The sequence below is a fragment of the Glycine max genome, chromosome 3 (assembly GCF_000004515.6).
Source record: "Glycine max cultivar Williams 82 chromosome 3, Glycine_max_v4.0, whole genome shotgun sequence".
Lineage (NCBI taxonomy): Eukaryota > Viridiplantae > Streptophyta > Magnoliopsida > Fabales > Fabaceae > Glycine > Glycine max.
Window position 1 is genome coordinate 6,944,998 of NC_016090.4, and position 20,956 is coordinate 6,965,953.

General features: G+C 32.7%; 1 protein-coding gene and 1 pseudogene across 1 annotated transcript; one reads left to right on the plus strand and one right to left on the minus strand.

Annotated features, from left to right (window-relative positions):
• Window positions 1-4,192: 4,192 nt before the first annotated feature.
• Window positions 4,193-8,147, minus strand: LOC100799709 (receptor-like protein 7). The gene has a single exon (XM_003522009.5). The coding sequence runs from the start codon at window positions 7,739-7,741 to the stop codon at window positions 4,370-4,372; it is 3,372 nt and encodes a 1,123-aa protein (XP_003522057.1). The 5' UTR covers window positions 7,742-8,147; the 3' UTR covers window positions 4,193-4,369.
• A 4,292-nt stretch (window positions 8,148-12,439) lies between these two features.
• Window positions 12,440-14,133, plus strand: LOC100800238 (CENP-B homolog protein 2-like; annotated as a pseudogene).
• Window positions 14,134-20,956: the final 6,823 nt, after the last annotated feature.

Here is a 20,956-nt window from a genome sequence, read left to right on the forward strand (position 1 = left end):
TAAAAGGATAAAGGAGAAATTTTATAAAAATATTAAAGATAAAACTAAAATTAAATAAAATTCAAATTTTATTGTCTTAAAAAAATTATAAACTAATAAAAAATTCATTTGCCTAATACTTTTGTTTTGGCTGAGTAAAGACTAGTCACACTTACACATAGGCTTTGTGGGTCTAGCGAAATCATAACTCTTTAGGTTATTCTCAATAGAGATAAAAAGAGGGGGGGTGTTGTTGAAAAATAATCGTAAGCTACAAATTTTTAGCTTCTTACAAATAACTTATTCTTTCAAAGAATTTTTTGTCTCTAAATTTAAGCTAGGATCCCAAACATTCCGTTCATTTTGGAAACAATTTAATTTCTATAAAAAAAATAGAAGAAATTTTAGATGATAAGTTATTCCAAATATGCTCTTAATTTCGCGTCCTACTACGAAATATAGCTTTGAGTAGAGACAAGGATAAAATAAAAAAATCAATATTAGGGGGGTTCTTCGTGAACTTCAGTTTTTTTTAAGAGTACGTCCTTTTAAGATGTTTTTTTTTAAATACACTTTCTCTCTCGATCTAATTTATTAAAAGATATAAAATTACGAGGAAGGATCAATAAATATAATGTGAGAAACCACAAAATTATATAATTTTTTTTTAAAAAAATTAACCAAATAAAGAATATTTGTTCAAAAGAGTATATCAAATAATGTTTCGAGTAATTCTCTTTCTCTTAATGTATTAATTCAATTATGGATTTAAGAAAATGGTTTTCATTTGTTATAAAATATCTTGAGTAAAACAAACATAAAAAGGCTTCAGAAGAAGAAAGAAAAGACAAAAAGGCTTCAGTACTACAAAGGAGTTAATTTGAGCATGTTTGATAAGTAGTTCAATTATTTTACATCTTATTTAATTAATTTATAAGTTTATTTAATCCAAATAAAGATATTTGGTACTATAAGGCTGTTGTTCTTTTTTCATAATACATTATGTTGTGCATTTTTTTTCAAAATACACAATGAAATTCAGTTTCCTTTGTGTATTTTCTTAAAAAAAACACAATAAAAATATGATTCCATTTCATTTTTATTGTTCATTTCAAATGTAGGTCTAATGTACAGTGGATATTTGTTTTCATGTTTTGTTGATGGAATCACATTTCTGTTAAGGGTACTTTTGGAAATTCACATACATAAGTGGGAACAGTAACTTTGGGGTGGGAATAGCATCTCTCTATCTTGATTCTTGAGTAGAGAGGACTTGACTCCATTGAACAATACTTATACTCCATACTCCTATATGATATATCACTGATATCAGCCAACACTTATATATTCAGAGATTCCAGAATATTCAATGAATAAGGAAACTCAATTGTTGGAGGAAGGCCTTGTGGACATGTTCGACTATCATGTCTTCATTGTGATTCTCCTACAGTCAAACCCTAAAAATTAGATCATGGCAAAAGGACCAGGTACACACGCATCCGAACCCTCCAAATAAGTTTTTATAAATTCCTAAATTTATAGTTTCTTTTTTGGCTTTTAATTAAGTTTAGTTTATTTTTATCCTTATATTTACTAAAATATTTTTCTTCTATTATCTCACTAGAGATCAAAAGTATATGATTTCTTTTATAACTTTTAAATTTTAAAGAGGGACTTATTTAATAAAAAAAACATTATATATTGAAAAGATATTGAAATATTAACAAGCATTCAATACATTGTATGATTATTTTTAATTTGAATAAAAATTTGAAAAGTATAAATCTAAAGAAAAATACTTAATTTGATATTTAAAAAAACTACGTATCGTTAATCCATATAAAATAACTAAAGAATGCTTAAGTTTAGAAGAAGAAAGTGTAAAAAGATACTTGATTTTTTTAATTTGAAAATATAAATAGTTATGATACGGAAGTATAAAATCTAATTTAATTTTAAAACAAGAAATTAAAATATAATTATAATTTAATTATTTTAAAGCTAAACTCAATACAAAATAATGGTAACTCGTGTATCATAGGTTAAAAAAGTAAAGAAAATACTAAAATATAAGTTCCATTTCAACAAGAAAGATTTAATCATCTATTTGGTGGTTAAGATAAGATATGATAACATATAAAAGTAGAATAAGAACTTGATAAAATAACAGCATGATAAATTTTAATCCTATCAAATATTTGTTTTATGCACACCATATATTAGTATTGTGTTATCTTATCTTCAATTTGATATGAACTAGATAACAATAAGATTGTGGTAATGACAACGATGAAAATGATGGTGAGAACAATGACTAAAACAATAATGAGGACGATAATGATGGTGATGACTACTATGGTAATGGTAGGAGTGATGACAGGAGTAGTTGTGACAATAATAATAATGACAATGACGATATTAATGATGATGATGATAACAACAATGACATATTGGTGGTGGGGACAACAATATAATAGTGGAGGTGGTGGCATAGACTATGCCATTGATGATGAGAGTGATGTCGACAACAATGATAATTGTAATTGCTAAGACGATGATGACAACAATAGTAATGATAAGAGCGATAGTGGTGGAGATGACGACTGTAATTGCTAAGACGATGATGACAACAATAGTAATGATAAGAGCGATAGTGGTGGAGATGACGACAATGATAAGGGTGAGAGGGACCCGAATGACTCGCGAGCCTTGTTTCTTTTTAATCCAACTGCTCACATGACTTAAAAATAGGTTAAAATTTAATTCTTTTCGCTAGGTAATAGACTTTAGTAACTATTGAATGTCTGTAAAATAATTATTTTTGAAATAAGTTAGACTCTGGTCTTGCAAATAACATGTTGCAAGTTTAAACCCCATTCATTTATTTGGGTTGGATAATTATGGGTGAGTTTGTTTAAACTTAAAAAAATCAACTTTAAAATAAACACTTTTTATATAAATGTTTTTTAATAAACATTTAGATTGGATAATTATGGGTGAATTTGTTTAAACTTTAAAAAATCAACTTTAAAATAAACACTTTTTATATAAATGTTTTTTTAATAAACATTTAGAATGGTGTTGCAAGTTTAAACCCTATTCATTTATTTGGGTTAGATAATTATGGGTGAGTTTGTTTAAACTTAAAAAAATCAATTTTAAAATAAACACTTTTTATATAAATGTTTTTTTTAATAAACATTTAGAATGGGATTTCAACTCAGCACCTTTTGAAAGCACTACAATGAAAGTTGTGATTGTGTTCCTGGGCCGGGGGGAGGGAGTTATCATATATCATTTTATGGTAGAATCAGTCCGGGTGGTTTACCCTGTGGCGGATGTCAGCTTCTTGAAAAACACATAAAGCTATTTTAAGTAAAAATGATTTAAACAAATACATAAAAAAATCATACAATTATTTATTTTATCTAAAAAATACTTATTTTAAAAAATAAGCTTAAACAAATTAGTAAGTATATTTGTAAATGGTTTTTAAAAATCATACAATTATTTATTTTATCTAAAAAATACTTATTTTAAAAAATAAGCTTAAACAAATTAGTAAGTATATTTGTAAATGGTTTTTCTTGTCTTACAATGAAGTAGCATTTCCTCTTAAATTTGTACTTACCCAAAAATAGAAAAAACTTTGTATTTTTCGTGTACAGAGAAAAACTTTTTATTTTTTGTTTTGATATTTGCTAATAATTTTTCTTTCAAAAAAAAGTATGATGATATTTTTGTAATAAATAAAGGGTTAAATTACTCAACTAATTTCTGAATATTTGGAGTTTTTTAAGTGAGTTGCTAAACTATTTTTTTAATTAAATCCTCGATTATGCAATTTTTTTTTAATTGAGTACGTGTTTTAAACTGTCATAAATTACTCATAAAAAACGTCATAATTTATCATTTTCTGATAGATTGAAGCTGCCCCCATATTAGAATGACTGAAAAATTAACATGACAAATAAAAAAAATACTACGAAAACTAACCGTTAGTTCGTTATGCATACTTTTGAGTCCAAAAGCTACAAACCCAACGACGAAATTGCGCGGCGTCTTAAATTGTGATTTTATTTTACTAAACCTAAATCTATAAATATAAGCCTCCGAGATTTCTTTTGACTAAACAGTGATTACCTGTGATCTAATTTTTAGCAATAATCGACGTTAGTAAAGATGCAATTGTTGAAGTGCATGGTGCACCCAATTGTCCAACAAAACATTGAAGTGATTCAGTTATTGTTGAATACGACATATACATGTGTGCTTTAATGTGTATTATATACGACATATACATGTATGCTTTCAAAGGAAATAACAAAGGCAAGAAAAGAAATAATCAGAAACAGAAAGTCAGAAACAAATGATCATCTTGTGTGCGTGACTAAGGGGAAAATGATTTTGATGAATGAGAAGAATTTGAAGCTGATGATGAGGGGTAACATGTGCAAGTGGGGTCATGAATGACCTTCTTCATACTGATGTCAAGTTTGGAACAGAAAACACAATACCTTCCTCTGAAGCTTGGATAATCCAAATAATCTTCTTCTTCTTCTTCTTCTTCTTCACTAGAATCATCGTTGTTCGCTTCTGCATCATCATCCTCAATGGGGGTATAAGCTAACCCGAACAAAGGAAAAACTTGCATAAGACATTTGTCAATGGTATCATTGCTCCATTTCCTTCCTCTCTCCCAGATCATCAACGTAGCAACAGCTACTCCAGATCCAACCCCAAAACCAACTCCAGTGACTATGTACTTCCAATCATATTCCACGACTGATTCTGTAGTTGCAGGACTGGTGTTGGAAGTGCAGTTTGCAGTCAACGGAGGGCCACACAATCCTTTGTTACCAATGAAAGAAGTTTCTTGAAATGATTGAATTTGGGTACCAGTGGGGATTTTCCCAAACAGATGATTTAAGGAGAGGTTCAGGAATGATAAAAAGGATACAGTTGCAAGTTCTGTGGGAATGTTTCCTTCTAGTGAGTTGTTTGATAGGTCTAAGGACTCAAGCTCCATCAGATTTCCTATCGATGGTGGAATTTGTCCAGAAAAAGCATTATTTGACAAGTTAAGTATATAGAGTGCCTTAAAGTCAAATAGCTCTTTTGGTATTTCCCCTTCAAAATGGTTGGATGAGAAGTCAATTGAAGTGAAGACAGTTAGAATCTTAACCAGATCCATCCGATTACCTTTGATAGTAACTGTCACTGAATCCTGATAATATATTTGACTACCAAATTGAAGAAACTGATATTGGATGTGATGTGCCTTGGATTCAGCTAGGTTTTCATCAGACATCATTGCTTCCCACCTTGTGAAGCAGTTTGCAGGTAGCTTGCCATTGAAATTGTTAATGGCTAGATCCACTATTTGAAGCCTGTGCCAAGTGCCGTTGGTCTTTGGACATCCAATTTGACCATAAAACTTATTTTGTCGCAAGACTAAGACCCGGAGTGTGGTTATGTTCTTCAACAAGCATGGAAAGACATCCTTAATCTCGTTTTTCCCAAAGTCTAACACTTCTAATGTTGTGCAATTAGAAAGAGATTTTGGAATCTTTCCATCTAATTTATTGTGATGGAGATCCAGAGTCCTTAGAGCACAGGAAGCTGAAAACTTATCTGGGATAAGACCTGTGAGATTGTTCTTTCTCAGATTTAACACCCCAAGGTTCTCACTCACTGTCATTAAACATGAGGGAATTGTTCCAGAAAAGTTATTATTGGAAAGATCAAGCACTTCAAGATATAAGGCATTGCAGAGGGAATCAGGGATGCTGCCACTCAAAGTATTGTTTGAGAGAGAGAGAAAAAATGTGAAAGACATGTAATTACCAAAGTCACGTGGGATAATAGAGCTAAACTTGTTGCTTGAAAGATCCAAATACAACATATTTCTAGGAAAAACAGGAATTGGCCCCTGAAGTTTATTCTGATGAAGGTCAAGGTACAACAAATGGGAAGAAAGATTCTGGAAAGGTCCTTCCAAATGAGTCAACAAATTATGAGAAATATTAAGGCTTTCAAGAGTCTGTAGTTTCCAAATCCAGTTGGGCACTGTCCCTTGGATATGGTTATCTGAGAGATCTAGAGTGGTTAATCTGGACTGATTTCTCAAGAAACCAGGGAAAGTTTTCAAGTTGCAGGATGCCAATTTTAGATTGCTAATGCTGGGAAAGGAAGATGAGCCAACATTTGTAACATTCACTTTGACTGATAAGTTGTTGTATGAAAGGTCTAGTGTAGTTAAATTTCTGAGAACCAAAATGTTATCTAGATGCATTGATCCATTGAACTTGTTTGAAGAAAGTTGGAGGATAGAGAGTGCTTCAAGCTGTAATATAAATGTTGGAAATGACCCTGAAAGACGATTGCTACTTAAATCGAGGGTGTTTAATTTAGAAGAAGACACATTTGTGACTTCATCTAGTTGACCAAACTGATTGTAGGAAAGCAGAATCCTTTGCAGCCGTGTGAGTGTAAAAAGAGATGAAGGAATGCTCCCATTGATTGAGTTATAACCCAAGCCAATGCTGACAAGATTATCCAGTCCTTCAAAGTGAGATGATGGAATTGCACCACTCAAACCATTATGAGAAAGGTCTAAGTGCGTGAGATTTTTTGCCCTACCAAGTGATGGCATTTGACCTGTGAAGTTGTTAAATGACAAGTCCAGGTAACTGAGTTCTGTGAGGTTTGACAGTGAATTGGGAAGTGTTCCATTAAATTGACAATAGGAAAAATCCAATTCAAATAAGTTCCTCATGTTACCAATAGAGTTTGGAAATGCTCCAGAGAAGCTTGTGTTACTTACTCTTAAAATCTGAAGAGATCCATTCCGTGGGAAGTCTGGAAAGACACCTTGGAGATTATAGTTGAACGATATGTCAATGACTGACAATGATCCAATGCTTAATATCCCCTGTGGAAATGTTCCATGCAACCCACAATAAACAAGACTTAAGATGGTCAGATTTTTCAAATGGGAAAATGTGTCTGGCACGGGGGATGATAAATTGTTTTGATCAAGAACAATGACTGATAAATTCTTAAGAGTTGCCAGGGAAGGATCCAAAGGTCCCGAGAGATTGCAATGTGACATGCTAAGTTCTTGCAGGTCACGCAGCAACAAGAAGGCACTGCACCATTCATGTCCTGGAACTTTTATACTTACTCCATCCAGATACAGTTGCCTAATACTGGTGAGATTTTGGACAAGCTTTTGAAGATTTGGGTTCTCTAGTTTCAGCTCTTGCCCAGTTAAGTAGGAAAGACAAGAAATATCAAGAGTAACCAACCTTGTCAGCTGAGAAATCTCTATTGGAATCTGCCCCACAAAGCCCGCATATGACAAATTCAGATAAGTCAACTTGTCCAACTTGTTAAATCCAGATGGGATGACAGAATTGAAATTATTAGAAGCCAAATTCAATTCCTGGAGATGTTGAAGACTGAAAATAACACTTGAATCATCAAATCCACCACTGATGAATTCTCCACCCAGGTCAAGGCCAATGACACGTCCCTCATCATCACAGCTTACACCGCTCCAATCACAGCACTCAACGCTTTGATTCCACAACCTGAGTTTGCTGGAATTTTCAGGGTTGAATGTGAGGTTGCTCTTCAGTTGAAACAGCAGCAATTGTTGATCCTCGAGACATTTCCCAGCAGTGACAGAAATGTAGATACTAAGATATATCAAGTGACAGAGAAAGAAAGAAAGCACTGAAACTAATGTAATTCTCATTGGTGTCTACTCGTAGTGACAACCACACAACACAACACTAAAATAGCCAAGGAACAAATGGTGGCCAAAAAGACTCATGAACAAGACCCTTATGGCCCGTGTTCTTCACTCTTTATCTTCTTAAACTCTCCTAAATTTTGCAAGGGATGGGGGTCAAAAGTGTAGAAGTTGTGTTGAAGAAGTGTAGAGTACAGAAGAAGGTTAAGAGAATTAGCTTAGAATGGGATATTTTGAAAATAGAATGCAGACAATAGATTGGTCAGAGACACAACCAACTCAGAGTTATTGCACCGTTCAGAGTAAACCATGGAATAAGTCAACTGGATTTTGTGAAATGGTGGTGGTTTACCAGAAAGGAAGAAAATTTAGGCTACCTTAGTTTGAAGAACAAGAATTTTTTTATTGCATTCTACGCGTTTGGATGCTGGCCCGTCTAATTATTTATTCACTTTTTTGGTAGCTTCCCATATGGGACTCTTCGCAATTTTGGATTATTCAAAACAATGGACCCAACCTTACATGGAATACTAGTATAATTTTTATTTTTATAACTAGTTGGTATTTGATGTTTTCACTTAGCACCTAACTAATCTCTCTTTTACTAGGTTGGGCCATTATAGAAGTAAAGTAGTCTTTTTAGTCGCAAATTTATTTCCAAAGGATATCAAATTTTAATGTTTGATTACGAGATATAATTCTCCAATCACTTGTCTCAATTACTTTTTGGTATAGAATATTGTTATGAATTATTATACTTTTGTCAGCAGCATGATAACGAAGATTTTCATTTCAGTGGATCGACCTAAACGGTAGGCATCATTCAATTATTCAAAATCTTACCGTTGAGTGTCATAAAAATGAAAATAAAATAAAAAGAAAAAACTTAAAGTTGAGGTTGCTTTTCATTTATAATTATTCTTTTTGGAGAATGACATTTTGATTTATAAAATGTATTTTTTTTGTTTCTTTTAAAAGTAATTTATTTCCCATCAATTATTATGAAAAGCTTGGAATGATTGATACAGTCATTTAGTCGTTGATCACGAGAAATTCTATTTCTACTTTTGAAGATAAGCAAATTTTATTTTCATTTAGGTTATATAAATTATTTGATTTAGTTTCATGATTATTACTTTTTTTGTTCTTATAGTTTAAAAGTGATTTTTAGTCCTATAATTTATATTTTAATTCTTTTTTAGTTATTATAATTTTGAAAATGGTTTTTTTAGTCCTTATAATTTATATTTTAATTCTTTTTCAGTCCCTATAATTTGAAAGTGATCTTTTTAGTCACTATATTTTATATTTTAATTCTATTTTAGTCTTTATTATCAAAATATGAGTAATATTATCAATTACAATTAATTACAAAAATGTTAACAAGTAATTCATAAATAATTTATCGTAAGATAATTTGTAATAAAAAATAATTGATAATTCATAACTAATTTGTAGCTAATTATTTTTATATTTTTTTGTAGTAAGGATTAAAAGATAATTAAAATATAAATTATAGGAACTAAAAATATCACTTTCAAATTATAAGGACTAAAAAGACAATTAAAATACAAACTATAAAGACTAAAAAGAATACTTTTAAACTAAACATAATTAAAATATAAACTATATGAACTAAAACTACCACTTTTAAACTATAGGAACTAAAAAGATAAGAATCGTAAAACTATAAGAACAAAATAAATAATTTTACCTTCTATTTATTTGTCTATTGATATCATTGAGAATAATTTATGAGTAAATGACTCCTTTAATCACCAAAGGGTAAAACAGTAACAATTTAATTGTTAAAAGAATAAATTTTTTAATTTCGTCTGGATTGCATAAAAAATGCAACAATTATGTTGTGTTCTTTCTTGAGATTATTTTAAGGATCAATTTAATTTTAAATAATAAAATTGGAAAGAAATTTATCCTTAAATTATATAACAAAATATAATTGTTATACTCTTTACACATTTAATTACCAAATAAAAAAATTGTTTTCTTTTTGGAAACTAAATTGTTACTGATTTTCACATTCATAAACCAAAATGGTAATTACCCAATCTTTTATTCTTAAAAATATTATTATTCTCTTTTATCAAACATAGATGCTTTATTTCCAATTCATTTTTACAAAAATATTTAAACATTTCTTATACCAAACCTTACCTAAAAGATGACAAAATATATGGTAAGACAAATATTTCCTTGCTTTATTCTATGTCTGCTTTGTCTTTTATTGTTCAACTAACAACGATGTTTGTAATGTTATACTTGCTAACCCAAATTGTCGTTGGAACTTGGATTATAAGATAAATAGTGTGTTTGTCTTACCATAAACGGACGTTAAAAAAATGTTGCTTCTCATAAAATGATACTTTAGAACGATGTTAGCTTTTTTATTTTAGAGGGAATATAACGATGTTAGCTAACGAGTAAAACATGTATACAAACATGTTTTAAGTGAATATTTGGATTTATATATGTTGGGTAATCTAAAATTTTGTCGAAATAACAGCTAATATAATTTTAAGTAAATATTTCTATATTTGGATTTACTTTCAATCATTTGGATTCGATAAAGAATTTTATATTGAGAGTAAGAGATTTATCACTGACTTGATTTACTTTTAAAATAAAACATTTAAATATAAATTATTTTATTTCAAAATCAATTATTCATAATTAATTTTATTTAAAAATGTTCTCTCATATCCAAACACACACAATTGCACATATATGGATGAAGATATAGATTGATCTCTATCGTTTTTTTTTTCTTTTTTATGAATGCATGTAAGCCAAAGTCAAAATATCTCTTATTAACTGAGTCGAACTCAACACATGATTCATGGGAGTCATGTGAATTTATTTATTGTAAAATTAGTACGTACACCTACGCAATAGGCCCATAAGGAGGGACAATTCAGAAGTCTATTTAAGGAGTTGAATTTCTTTTTTTGTCATTTTACAATTATTTAAATATTGTTCACTAAAGACTCTACTAATTTTTTGTTTCAAACTTTGAAAGACTATGATTTTATGAACATAATAACAATCAATCTTTTTATTCTTGAAAATAAAACTTAAATATTATTAAATTTATGATTCACCTATATTATTCAAATTGAATTAAACTCTCTTATACATAATAACAATAAATAAAATTTACATTAATATGATCTCACAATCTAAAAAAAGAATAAAATCATTCTATATATTAATAATTGTAAGTCACCAAATCTTATAACAATGATACATAATAATAATATATATAATATATATCTATATGAAATATATTTATTTTATATATATAGAAATGATAACTTATGTTTACTATGACAAAAATAAAAAAGTTTTATCGCGAGAGTTTTAAATCCTTTAACATTTTCAGGTAAGAAAAAAAATACATTAGGATATTAATTGCTGTTCTAAATTTTATGGCTGTTATATTGTTTCATGGTTAATATTCTATATAATCATTTCTAAGTTATTGTAGGCAATTGATCGAGATCCAAAAATTGTAGGAATGTCGCAAGACAATATGTAATTTTTAGAACTATTGTGTAAGACTATATCAAGTTACACAATTATATTTCATACTTAACAACTAAATGAACCATCTTTTGGGGGGTTGAGGCCCTGCTTTTCGTATTTGAACATTAGCCTGAAATATATAATAGTGAACACCCCTCCACCTCTTAGATTTTTCATATATTTAATTGAATGTTCAACAGTGTATATCGTTCGATCTAGTTGGCATATGAAAAAAAATACCCATATGAGCATGCCTTGGAAGAAATAAATTGTCTTTATTGTTTAAGTTTCTTCCCTTATTTTATTGATTTATTTAAGTCAGACGATTGTTAGTATTTGTACGATGAAGAATGACTAGAATACAATGTATTTAAACACTATTGTTGATTATTTTTAAGAATTTAATTTCATAAAATATTTAGAAACTACTTTTGAATAATCATTTAAAAAAAAGTTTCAACAAAATGACAAAAAAAATTATTTTTTCCAAATAATTTGAACAAAATTTTGTTTGGATTATGTATGATTTTAGTTTTCTAATTTTTTTTACGAGTCAATTAAAATTCTTTACTTTCAAAATTAAGAAAATTTGATTTGTCTGTTAATTTTTTTCCTCTTAAAACTTTCAAATTCTAATTTTTTACTTAAAATATTTACAAATTGAATCCATTAAACTGTTGTAAACTTTTTTATTTTATTAGATCAATTAGCACTACAAGAAAATTGTGATTGAGTGTCGACCATATTAGCCAACAAGGAAATTTCGAAAGCCAATGCTAAATTAACGTTGACTTTGCATGAGTTTTTCAATATACAGTTAAAACGCTATAAATTAATAATGTCAGGATCGGAAAAATTTATTAATTTAGAGAGTTATTAATTTATTGCTAAATTAATAATTATTAATTTAAAGAGTTTTTAAGTAATATATTACCAAATAAAAAGACAAATTAGTTTATACCTCTTAGAATTACATTGCAGCAAATCTTGAGACTCAACGTAAATTAGTAACTACTGTGTTCATATGCATTGGAAATCAATAATGACTTTTGAATTACAGTAAATGTAAACAAGAGGAATAAATGTGTTCAATGTATTCTTAAGCAAGTTTGGCATATATAAATTACATGAATGTGTTAGAGTATTCAAATCATATCTCACAAGATGACTTCTCATCTAAAAGGTGTTGCAAAATCAACTATGTCAGATCAAATACGTAAGGAGTTGTGTGAGTACAAGAGAGATAATCCTGCAAGCACACAAAAAGACTTGCAGAGATGACTTGAGGGAAAATTTGAGTTGAAAGTTGGTCAAGGAACAATGTCAAGGAACAATATCAAACACACTTAAGCGGTCAGATGACTATCTCTCTGCTGAAATAGAAAAGGGAAGAGCAGAGATCAAAAGACACAAACCAACAAAATATCCTGACATGGAGAAGGTTGTTTATGAGTGGTTTCTCCAACATCAAGAACGTGTGAATATCACAGGAGAATTAATTTTGCAGAAGGCAAGAGATACAATGAAACTCGTGTATCCTCATGATGATTCAGATTTTAGCTTCTCTATAGGATGGCTTGGGAAATTCAAGCACCGACATGGCATAAAGTCATTTCGTCGTTTTGGCGAGAGTGGGTCTGTTGATGTACAAGACATGGAACAAAAATTGGTATCGATTCGGGAGAAAATTGATCAGTTCCCTATGAAAGATGTTTTCAATATGGATGAAACTGGGTTGTTTTATAGGCTACAAGCTGATCATTCACTGGCAACAAAACAACTTGAACGAAGAAAACAAGATAAAGAAAGGCTGATGGTAGTTATTTGTTGCAATGAAGATGGCTCTGAAAAAATCCCTCTATGGATTATTGGGAAATATGCAAAGCCTCGTTGCTTCAAGAATGTCAACATGAATAGCTTGGATTGTCAATATCAAGCTAACAAAAAAGCATGGATGACTAGTGTGCTTTTTGATGAATATGTTTGTTCATTTGACCAAATGATGCATGGTAGAAGAGTTCTACTTGTGGTGGATAATTGTCCAGCACATCCAAGAAATATTGAAGGGCTAAGAAACGTTGAGTTGTTCTTCTTGCCACCCAACATGACATCAAAGATTCAACCTTGCGATGCTGGGATAATAAGAGCTTTCAAGATACATTACCATAGAAGGTTTTACCGCAAAATATTGGAAGGTTATGAGGTGGGACAATCTGATCCAGGGAAGATAAATGTCCTTGATGCTATCAATTTGGCAATCCCAGCTTGGACGATAGATGTTTGAAAAGAAACAATAGCGAATTGTTTTCGACACTGTAAAATTCGTTCAGCTAGTGACGTTGCAAGAAATTTGGATGAATCCACTTTTGATGAAGAAACTCAAGACCTCGAGACTATGATCAATCAATGTGGCTATCGTAATAAGATGGATATTGACAATCTAATGAACTACCCAAGTGAAAATGAAGCATGTTCGGAGATTTAGAGTTTAGAAGATATTGTGGGTACTATCATTGAGAACAATGCAGAGGATGACAGTGAAGATGATACGGTGTCTTTGGAGCTTGTTACGCGAAAGGAAGCACTTATGGCGTCGAACACTTTCACAACTTTATGATACAATACAAAAATACAACACTTGAACTCTTGGATGCAATAAGAAAAGTTAGAGATGAGCTCCAAATAGGCTTGAACTTTAAAGGAAAACAGACAACTATTGAATCATATTTCAATAGAGTGTAATATATTTTTTTCAGTTTCTATAAATTATTAATTTATGATTTTCTTGGGACCGAAAATTATAAAGGGATCTCACGAAAAATTATTATCTTATTATTTTATCGAGTTTTTCAATTTTTTACATTGGCCCAAGTCGGGACCGGACAAAATTTATTATTTTAGAGAGTTTATTAATTTACTGAGTATTAATTTAAAAGAGTTTCTACTGTAGAAGCAATGAAGCTCAAAGAAAAATATTTGTGTTTGCATTGGTGCCAAGGATAGCTTTGAAACTCAATTAAGAAGCACTAGCATTTACGTACAGGAATTGACTGCTGTTCCTTTTCAAGTTGTTCCTATCATTTCAAAACAACGTCGTTTTGAAAGTTGTATTAATATTTAATTATGAAAATATCAACACAACTATAGAAAGAATGTCGTTTTGAAGGTACATTGCAGAGATAACTTAAAAAGAGAGAATAGAGAAGTCAGATCCCTAGTTCATAGCAAAATCTAAATCAACTCAGCCAACATTGACTTATATACTAACGTTAGTTGCATCTGCCTGCTGGTCGACACTATCTAGCTACATTGGTATTTATCGTCGACTCAAATAACGTTGGTCATGGTCGACGCTAAATAAGGGAAACCGCTAAAACCACCCACCAAACTCAAATCTTCATCCCAGCTTGATTCTCCACCCTCATTGACCATTCTTGAATAGCCTTTACTGGAATTCAAAGTTGTTGAGATAAACGACATATTCCTGGTTGCCGAAAAAAAAGAGATGAAAATAATCGATCTCTTGAATTTTGAAGTTAAGATAATACACACAGATCGACGTACAAATTTTGTGTCTGATATTCACTTATAACTTGTTAAATCATTCAATTGTTCTTGAAAGTATAAGAGTATATATCACATGCATACTAGGAGTGCATTTAAATTTTGAAGATAAAATATATACATTTGAAATTGATTTATGCCTTTTTGTTATAACTTGTTTAACCATTTAATTCATGCCTTTTTGTTATAACTAGTTTAACCATTTAATTAAACATATAAAAAAACATGAGAGGATATATCTGATGCATATTAGGGGATAACTTTATGCATATTAGGGGATAACTTTATGAAATGAGAGTATTTAAAAGAAGGTGAATGTAAGGAAGCAGGGAAGAAACCAGTAAATTTTATTAGGTTGAAGATTTAACGCATGAATTATGATTTATGATTAAAATGATTTTTATTAAATTAATTTATCTATCAAGTAAAAGTATTGTAAAACCTAACTATAAATGAGAAAACCTATTTGAAAGCAATTAATATAATTGAAATTGCGTTACACAGTTAAAATATTTAATGTATTTTTTTAAGAATAAAAGCATTTAATGTATAATTACTAAAATTATATAACAAATGAAATAATTAGTGTTGTTATAATTAATATTAAAAATGAAATAATCACTGTGCTCCAGTAATTGATTCGGTTTAATGTTGATGCTAGTTGATAGCTAAGAAGCACGGACGCGGCACTTCATCGGCGTGTCCCGCGTCGGACTCGCACCGGACACGCATGCGGGTACGACTCCGGTGCGACGCAGTGTCCGTTGCTTCTGTCGTCACCGGACACGGTTGGACAGTAGGACATGCGCGATTGGACGCAGCCCACCAAGTGGACACGCACGATTGGACGCGGCCCAACAAGCCTCAGCTATTTTTATTATTTATTTAAAAAATGCTTACCAAATACGAAAAATGATTCTTCTTCATCTTCTCCTTGCTGTTTCCCGCAAGCAAACCAAACGCCTCCATTGCTGCATGTTGTCGCCTCCATTTCCCCATGCAGGTAGGCCCTTGTTTCTTTTCTCATCTGCTCCCTATTTCTTTTTTGGTTTTTCTCGCTACCTTTTCTAGTTTCTTCATAATGAGCAAGCATTATTCTCGCTGCCGTGTTATTGTTTTTTGGTTTTTCTCGTTGTCGTGTTATTGTTGTTACTATGAATACAACAGCATAGGTATGACAAGCCTTATTTATCGAAAGTAGGTATGGCCGTATGGCAGGCCTTATTTTTTGGTTTTTCTCTCTATCGTGTTATTGCCTTTTTGAAAGGTCACTAATGTTTTACACTTTTACTACTCTTTTAAGTATTTAATTTTTAAAATGCTTTTTTATTCATTTTTTCCTGAAAGATTTTTATTTGTATTAGTAAAAAACAAAGTGATTTCTCTTCTAATACCAAACATTCCTTAATTTGGTGGCATTTGGTTTGTAGCTCTTGCATAGTTTTTTGGTTTAGATTTAAAATTACTGCCTACCTCTAATCATATCCTGTTTTGAATAAAATTAAGCTAGAACATGGCCAGTAAGACAAGAACAACACTGATTAGAAATTGCTTTTTGTTGTTTGTTTTTTACTTAGAAATTGTTTACATTGATTTTTAATTTTTTTAAATTGTTGTAGAGATAAGTGCTTCTAGTCGTAGTCAAGCTAAAGAACAAGATGATGATACCTAACCTTTATGGACCTATGTTACAAAGATAAAAAGTGTAAGTGGTGGTGGAAATTATGAGATAAAATGCAATATTTGTGATTTTACCTTTAATGGGTCTTACACTAGAGTGAGGGCTGTAACACCCTGATATATATCTATATATTATTAGTAATTATGTTTGATGTTTGATTATATTTGTTGCGTTATTTTTTATCTGTGATTATTTTCAAGGAGGTTAATTTAGTTAATAGAGTGGTGTGGGTAGATAAGGATCTAGCTTCTCAAAGAAGCCTCTTGAGAAAGCTTCTCAAAGAAGCCACGAGGAAGCTTCTTGAGGAAGCCTCTTAATGAAGCTTCTTGAGGAAGCTACATGAGCTGCCTCGGTAAAAATGCTTTCCAGCCTTTGTTAATCGTTGGATCTTCTTGAAATTTGGTCTGCAGCTTCACAAGACACTTGTCCATGATCTGACCTTTGGGATCTTCGAGAAGATGTCTGGAGTGTGCGTGATGTTTTCGTGTCCGAGACCATTTCTCACTTGAGCGTTTTAAGCCTTTGCTTTCGTGTAGCTTAGGAAAAACACCATTTCTTCTTCTTTCTTTCTTCCAAAGCCATTTCTAATGTCCCAAGCACTTTCTCCATCACCCACAACCACCATTAGCCACCACAAACCGTCGTTGTTCTCCGTTGCAACTGCACACTGAGAGGAACCCTTCGACCGAAGCGGAATTTTCCAACTTGGCTCGCGGTTTCGGTAGAGAACAAAACCCTAGTCTGACCTTTTGTTTTCCTTCGAGGTAACCAAGTGTGAGTTTTGGTTAGAGAAAGTTAGTTTCCTAGGGCATGTGATATCGCAAGGGGGTATAGTTGAGGATCCCTCAAAGAAGCCTCTTGAGAAAGCTTCTCAAAGAAGCCACGAGGAAGCTTCTTGAGGAAGCCTCTTAATGAAGCTTCTTGAGGAAGCTACATGAGCTGCCTCGGTAAAAATGCTTTCCAGCCTTTGTTAACCGTTGGATCTTCTTGAAATTTGGTCTGCAGCTTCACAAGACACTTGTCCATGATCTGACCTTTGGGATCTTCGAGAAGATTTCTGGAGTGTGCGCGATGTTTCCGTGTCCGAGACCATTTCTCACTTGAGCATTTTCAGCCTTTGCTTTCGTGTAGCTTAGGAAAAACACCATTTCTTCTTTCTTTCTTCCAAAGTCATTTCTAACGTCCCAAGCACTTTCTCCATCACCCACAACCACCATTATCCACCACAAATCGTCGTTGTTCTCCGTTGCAACCCAACACTGAGAGGAACCCTTCGACCGAAGCAGAATCTTCCAACTTGGCTCGCGGTTTCGATAGAGAACGAAACCCTAGTCTGACCTTTCATTTTCCTTCGAGGTAACCATGGTTCTACGCTTGTTTCTTGTTAGTTTCGTCTTGTCTTTGTATCTTTTTTGACTTTGGAACCGTCATTGCATGTTTTACGTTTCCTTTGAAAAACCCTAGAGAAAGAGACTTTATAAACGCTATCATTTCATGAAATGCATGTTATTTTCATAACCTACACTGAACCCCGGTTACATTGGCGTGGTCAGAATTTCCAAATGATATCCCTTTGTAAAACCCGAAATGCTCTAAGCTTTTTCATGAAGTAACGTGGGTGTTTGACCCAGAGCATTGGTGTTAGCTTTGTTTTCTGAAATCCATATTAAGTCTCCTTCGTTTTGGCATGGTAGAGGCTTGCGTTGAATCGACGAGCAAAGACAAAAAGGAATCTTCAAGTGACGCGACGAGGAAACCGCGGGGTAGCTCACGATAGGTGAGGGGAGTTTATTATAAAATTTACTGTTTTAACACCAAAGCTAGGGTCAGGGAACCTAGCTATGAGGATATCTGCCTGTCCCTGTTGCATGTTGATTTTTCTTCAAAGAAAATTACGTTTTAACTAATGGGATGTGATAAAATTGTTATTGATATGCATGCTGGTTTTTTTTTCCAGGAGAACCTATGTTTTTGACGAATGGGATGCGATATATATATATATATATGTGTGTGTGTGTGTGTGTGTGTGTGTGTGTGTGTGTGTGTGCGAAATGCGATTTGTTGTTGATGTCGCTATTAAGGATTTTAATTGATATGTGATGATAATGATAATTATGATGATATTGATTTGAGATGCGTTGTTAATAAAGACCATGTCAACATGAATTGTTATTATTGATGAATATGTGAATATGAAATGAGGTTGCTGTTGTTGTTGATAACGTCATTGAGATGAGATGATATTTATGTTGTGAATGACATGGAAATGGAATGTTGATTGATGTTAGAAATGCATTGGCATGTGCATGTTGTGTATGTTCGTGGGGGGCACTGTGCACTGACCTTCCAGGGTCTTTAGCACTAACTTTTGGCCACGTTCATACGTTGGATGTTGTGTATGTTCGTGGGGGGCACTGTGCACTGACCTTCCAGGGTCTTTGGCACTAGCTTTTGGCCACGATCATACGTCGTATGGAGTGTATGTCATGGGGGGTAGAGTGCACTGACCTTGTCGGATGGCCCAAACGTGGGTAACTAGTGTGGTTAGAGAATCTAAGCATTTCTGAAGGGAATAGAGTAACTGTGGCCAAGTGTACTTTGTACTAGGGGGCTGTCACCTGGTAGGGAACACCTTTGGGCTCCCAGGCTGATCACCTATGGGAGGGGGGCTGCTACGTGCACAACCGGGTGGTCTCGACAAACTCAGCACAGTTCCCTAAGTGAGAGTGTCGTGTGGACACGCTTAGGCTATTTCCTGAGATTTGGTTGTTGTTGGTACGTACCACATTGCATCTGAGTGTTGAGTCAGGTGCATGCATCATTCTGTACAGTCTTGATTGGGTTGATGGATGGATGATGAGTAATTGTTGGATGTGGATGATGAATATTTGTTGGATATGAGTGTTGAATAATGATTGTTGTGTATGCTCATCATGTTTGTCTATGTTCCTTGCTAATTGTGGTTATTTGGAATTGGTATTGGTTCTTTTTATAATGAACTCACCCTTGCAATTTTGTATCGTGTGGTTGATACCTGTGATGATCACGAACCTTGTTCGTGGGAACAGAATGACAGTGGCAGGGTGCAGGGAGTAAGATTCTGGTGAGGAGCCGCCGAGCTGACGTGATGGCGTTGGCATTATTTTGGGAGGGAGTTGTGTTTTGTGATCAACTCCTCCGTAGTTGTTTTTGAAGTTTTATTTTATTGAATCAAAGATGTAAGACTTGGATTTTAATTATACTTATGAACAGATTTAATTTTCATTTATGTGTATGACGTGTACTGAGTTATTGTTTCTATATAATTATGTATATTAACTTAAGTAATGGCGTGTTGTTGGATGGATGTATGTTGTGACAAAATTACTTTGGTTTTCATAAGCAAAATTAAGGGAGTTTTTGATACAATCCTACCCCGCAAGGGCATTGGATAGAAGACTCCAAGTAGATTGGGCCAAAGATGCAAGAGAAGGTCATAGGGTTCTTATGAGCCTTAGGGTAGATTTCGGGCCCATGGGCTAAGTACGAGCCCACTTATCTTTGTACATATTAGAATAAAGTTTCATTAATTTTGGGTCTTGTATTTAGGGCTCCATAATGTAGGTAGGGTACCCTAGAAATATAGGGATTTTCAGCCCTTGTATTTTAGGGCACCTAGACTAGTTTTTGTATTAAGGGTAGTTTTGTAATTTCACATGCACTAAGTGAATATATGATGTGTGTGGTTGGAAATAAATTTAATTGAATTGGTAGAAGCCCAATCCAATTAAATTTTAGAGGGGGAGGTGAACATTTGCTTACTACACCCCATTGCCACATCATATAGTCACACTTTGTGCATGTCCTTCATGCTTTACATGCCTCATGACACCTAAGCACACTTAGAGGAGAATCTTGGAATTGATCTTGGATTAGTGGGCTGAACCATAACTAAAATTCACTAATCATAATTAGTGAAATTTTGGCTCCACAAATTCAATTTCAAATTCAAGTAAAATTTGAATTGAAATTCAAATTTCCCACCAATTTTGTGTGACACTTAGGCTATAAATAGAGGTCATGTGTGTGCATTTTTTGGGACTTTGATGATTTGAATATTAACTTCAGATTTCAGAGCTCTTTTAGAGCACAAAATTTCGTGCTCTTCTCTCCCTCTCCCTTCATTCATCTCCTTCTTCCTCCAAGCTCTTATCCATGACCTCCTATGGTGGTGAGCTTCTTCTAGACTCATTTTCTCCTTAAAGTGGCGTCTCCTCTTTCTCTTCCTTCTCCATTCCGCTTGCATCCATCTTCCAAGAAGCAAAGGAATTCATTGATGAAGAAGATCCTAGGCCTACAAGCTCCAATGGAGCTTACATCAGTTTTTTTTTATAAAAATTGAAATTAGCGTATATTAGAGTGTGGATATCGTAGCGATGAGGCAGGTTGTT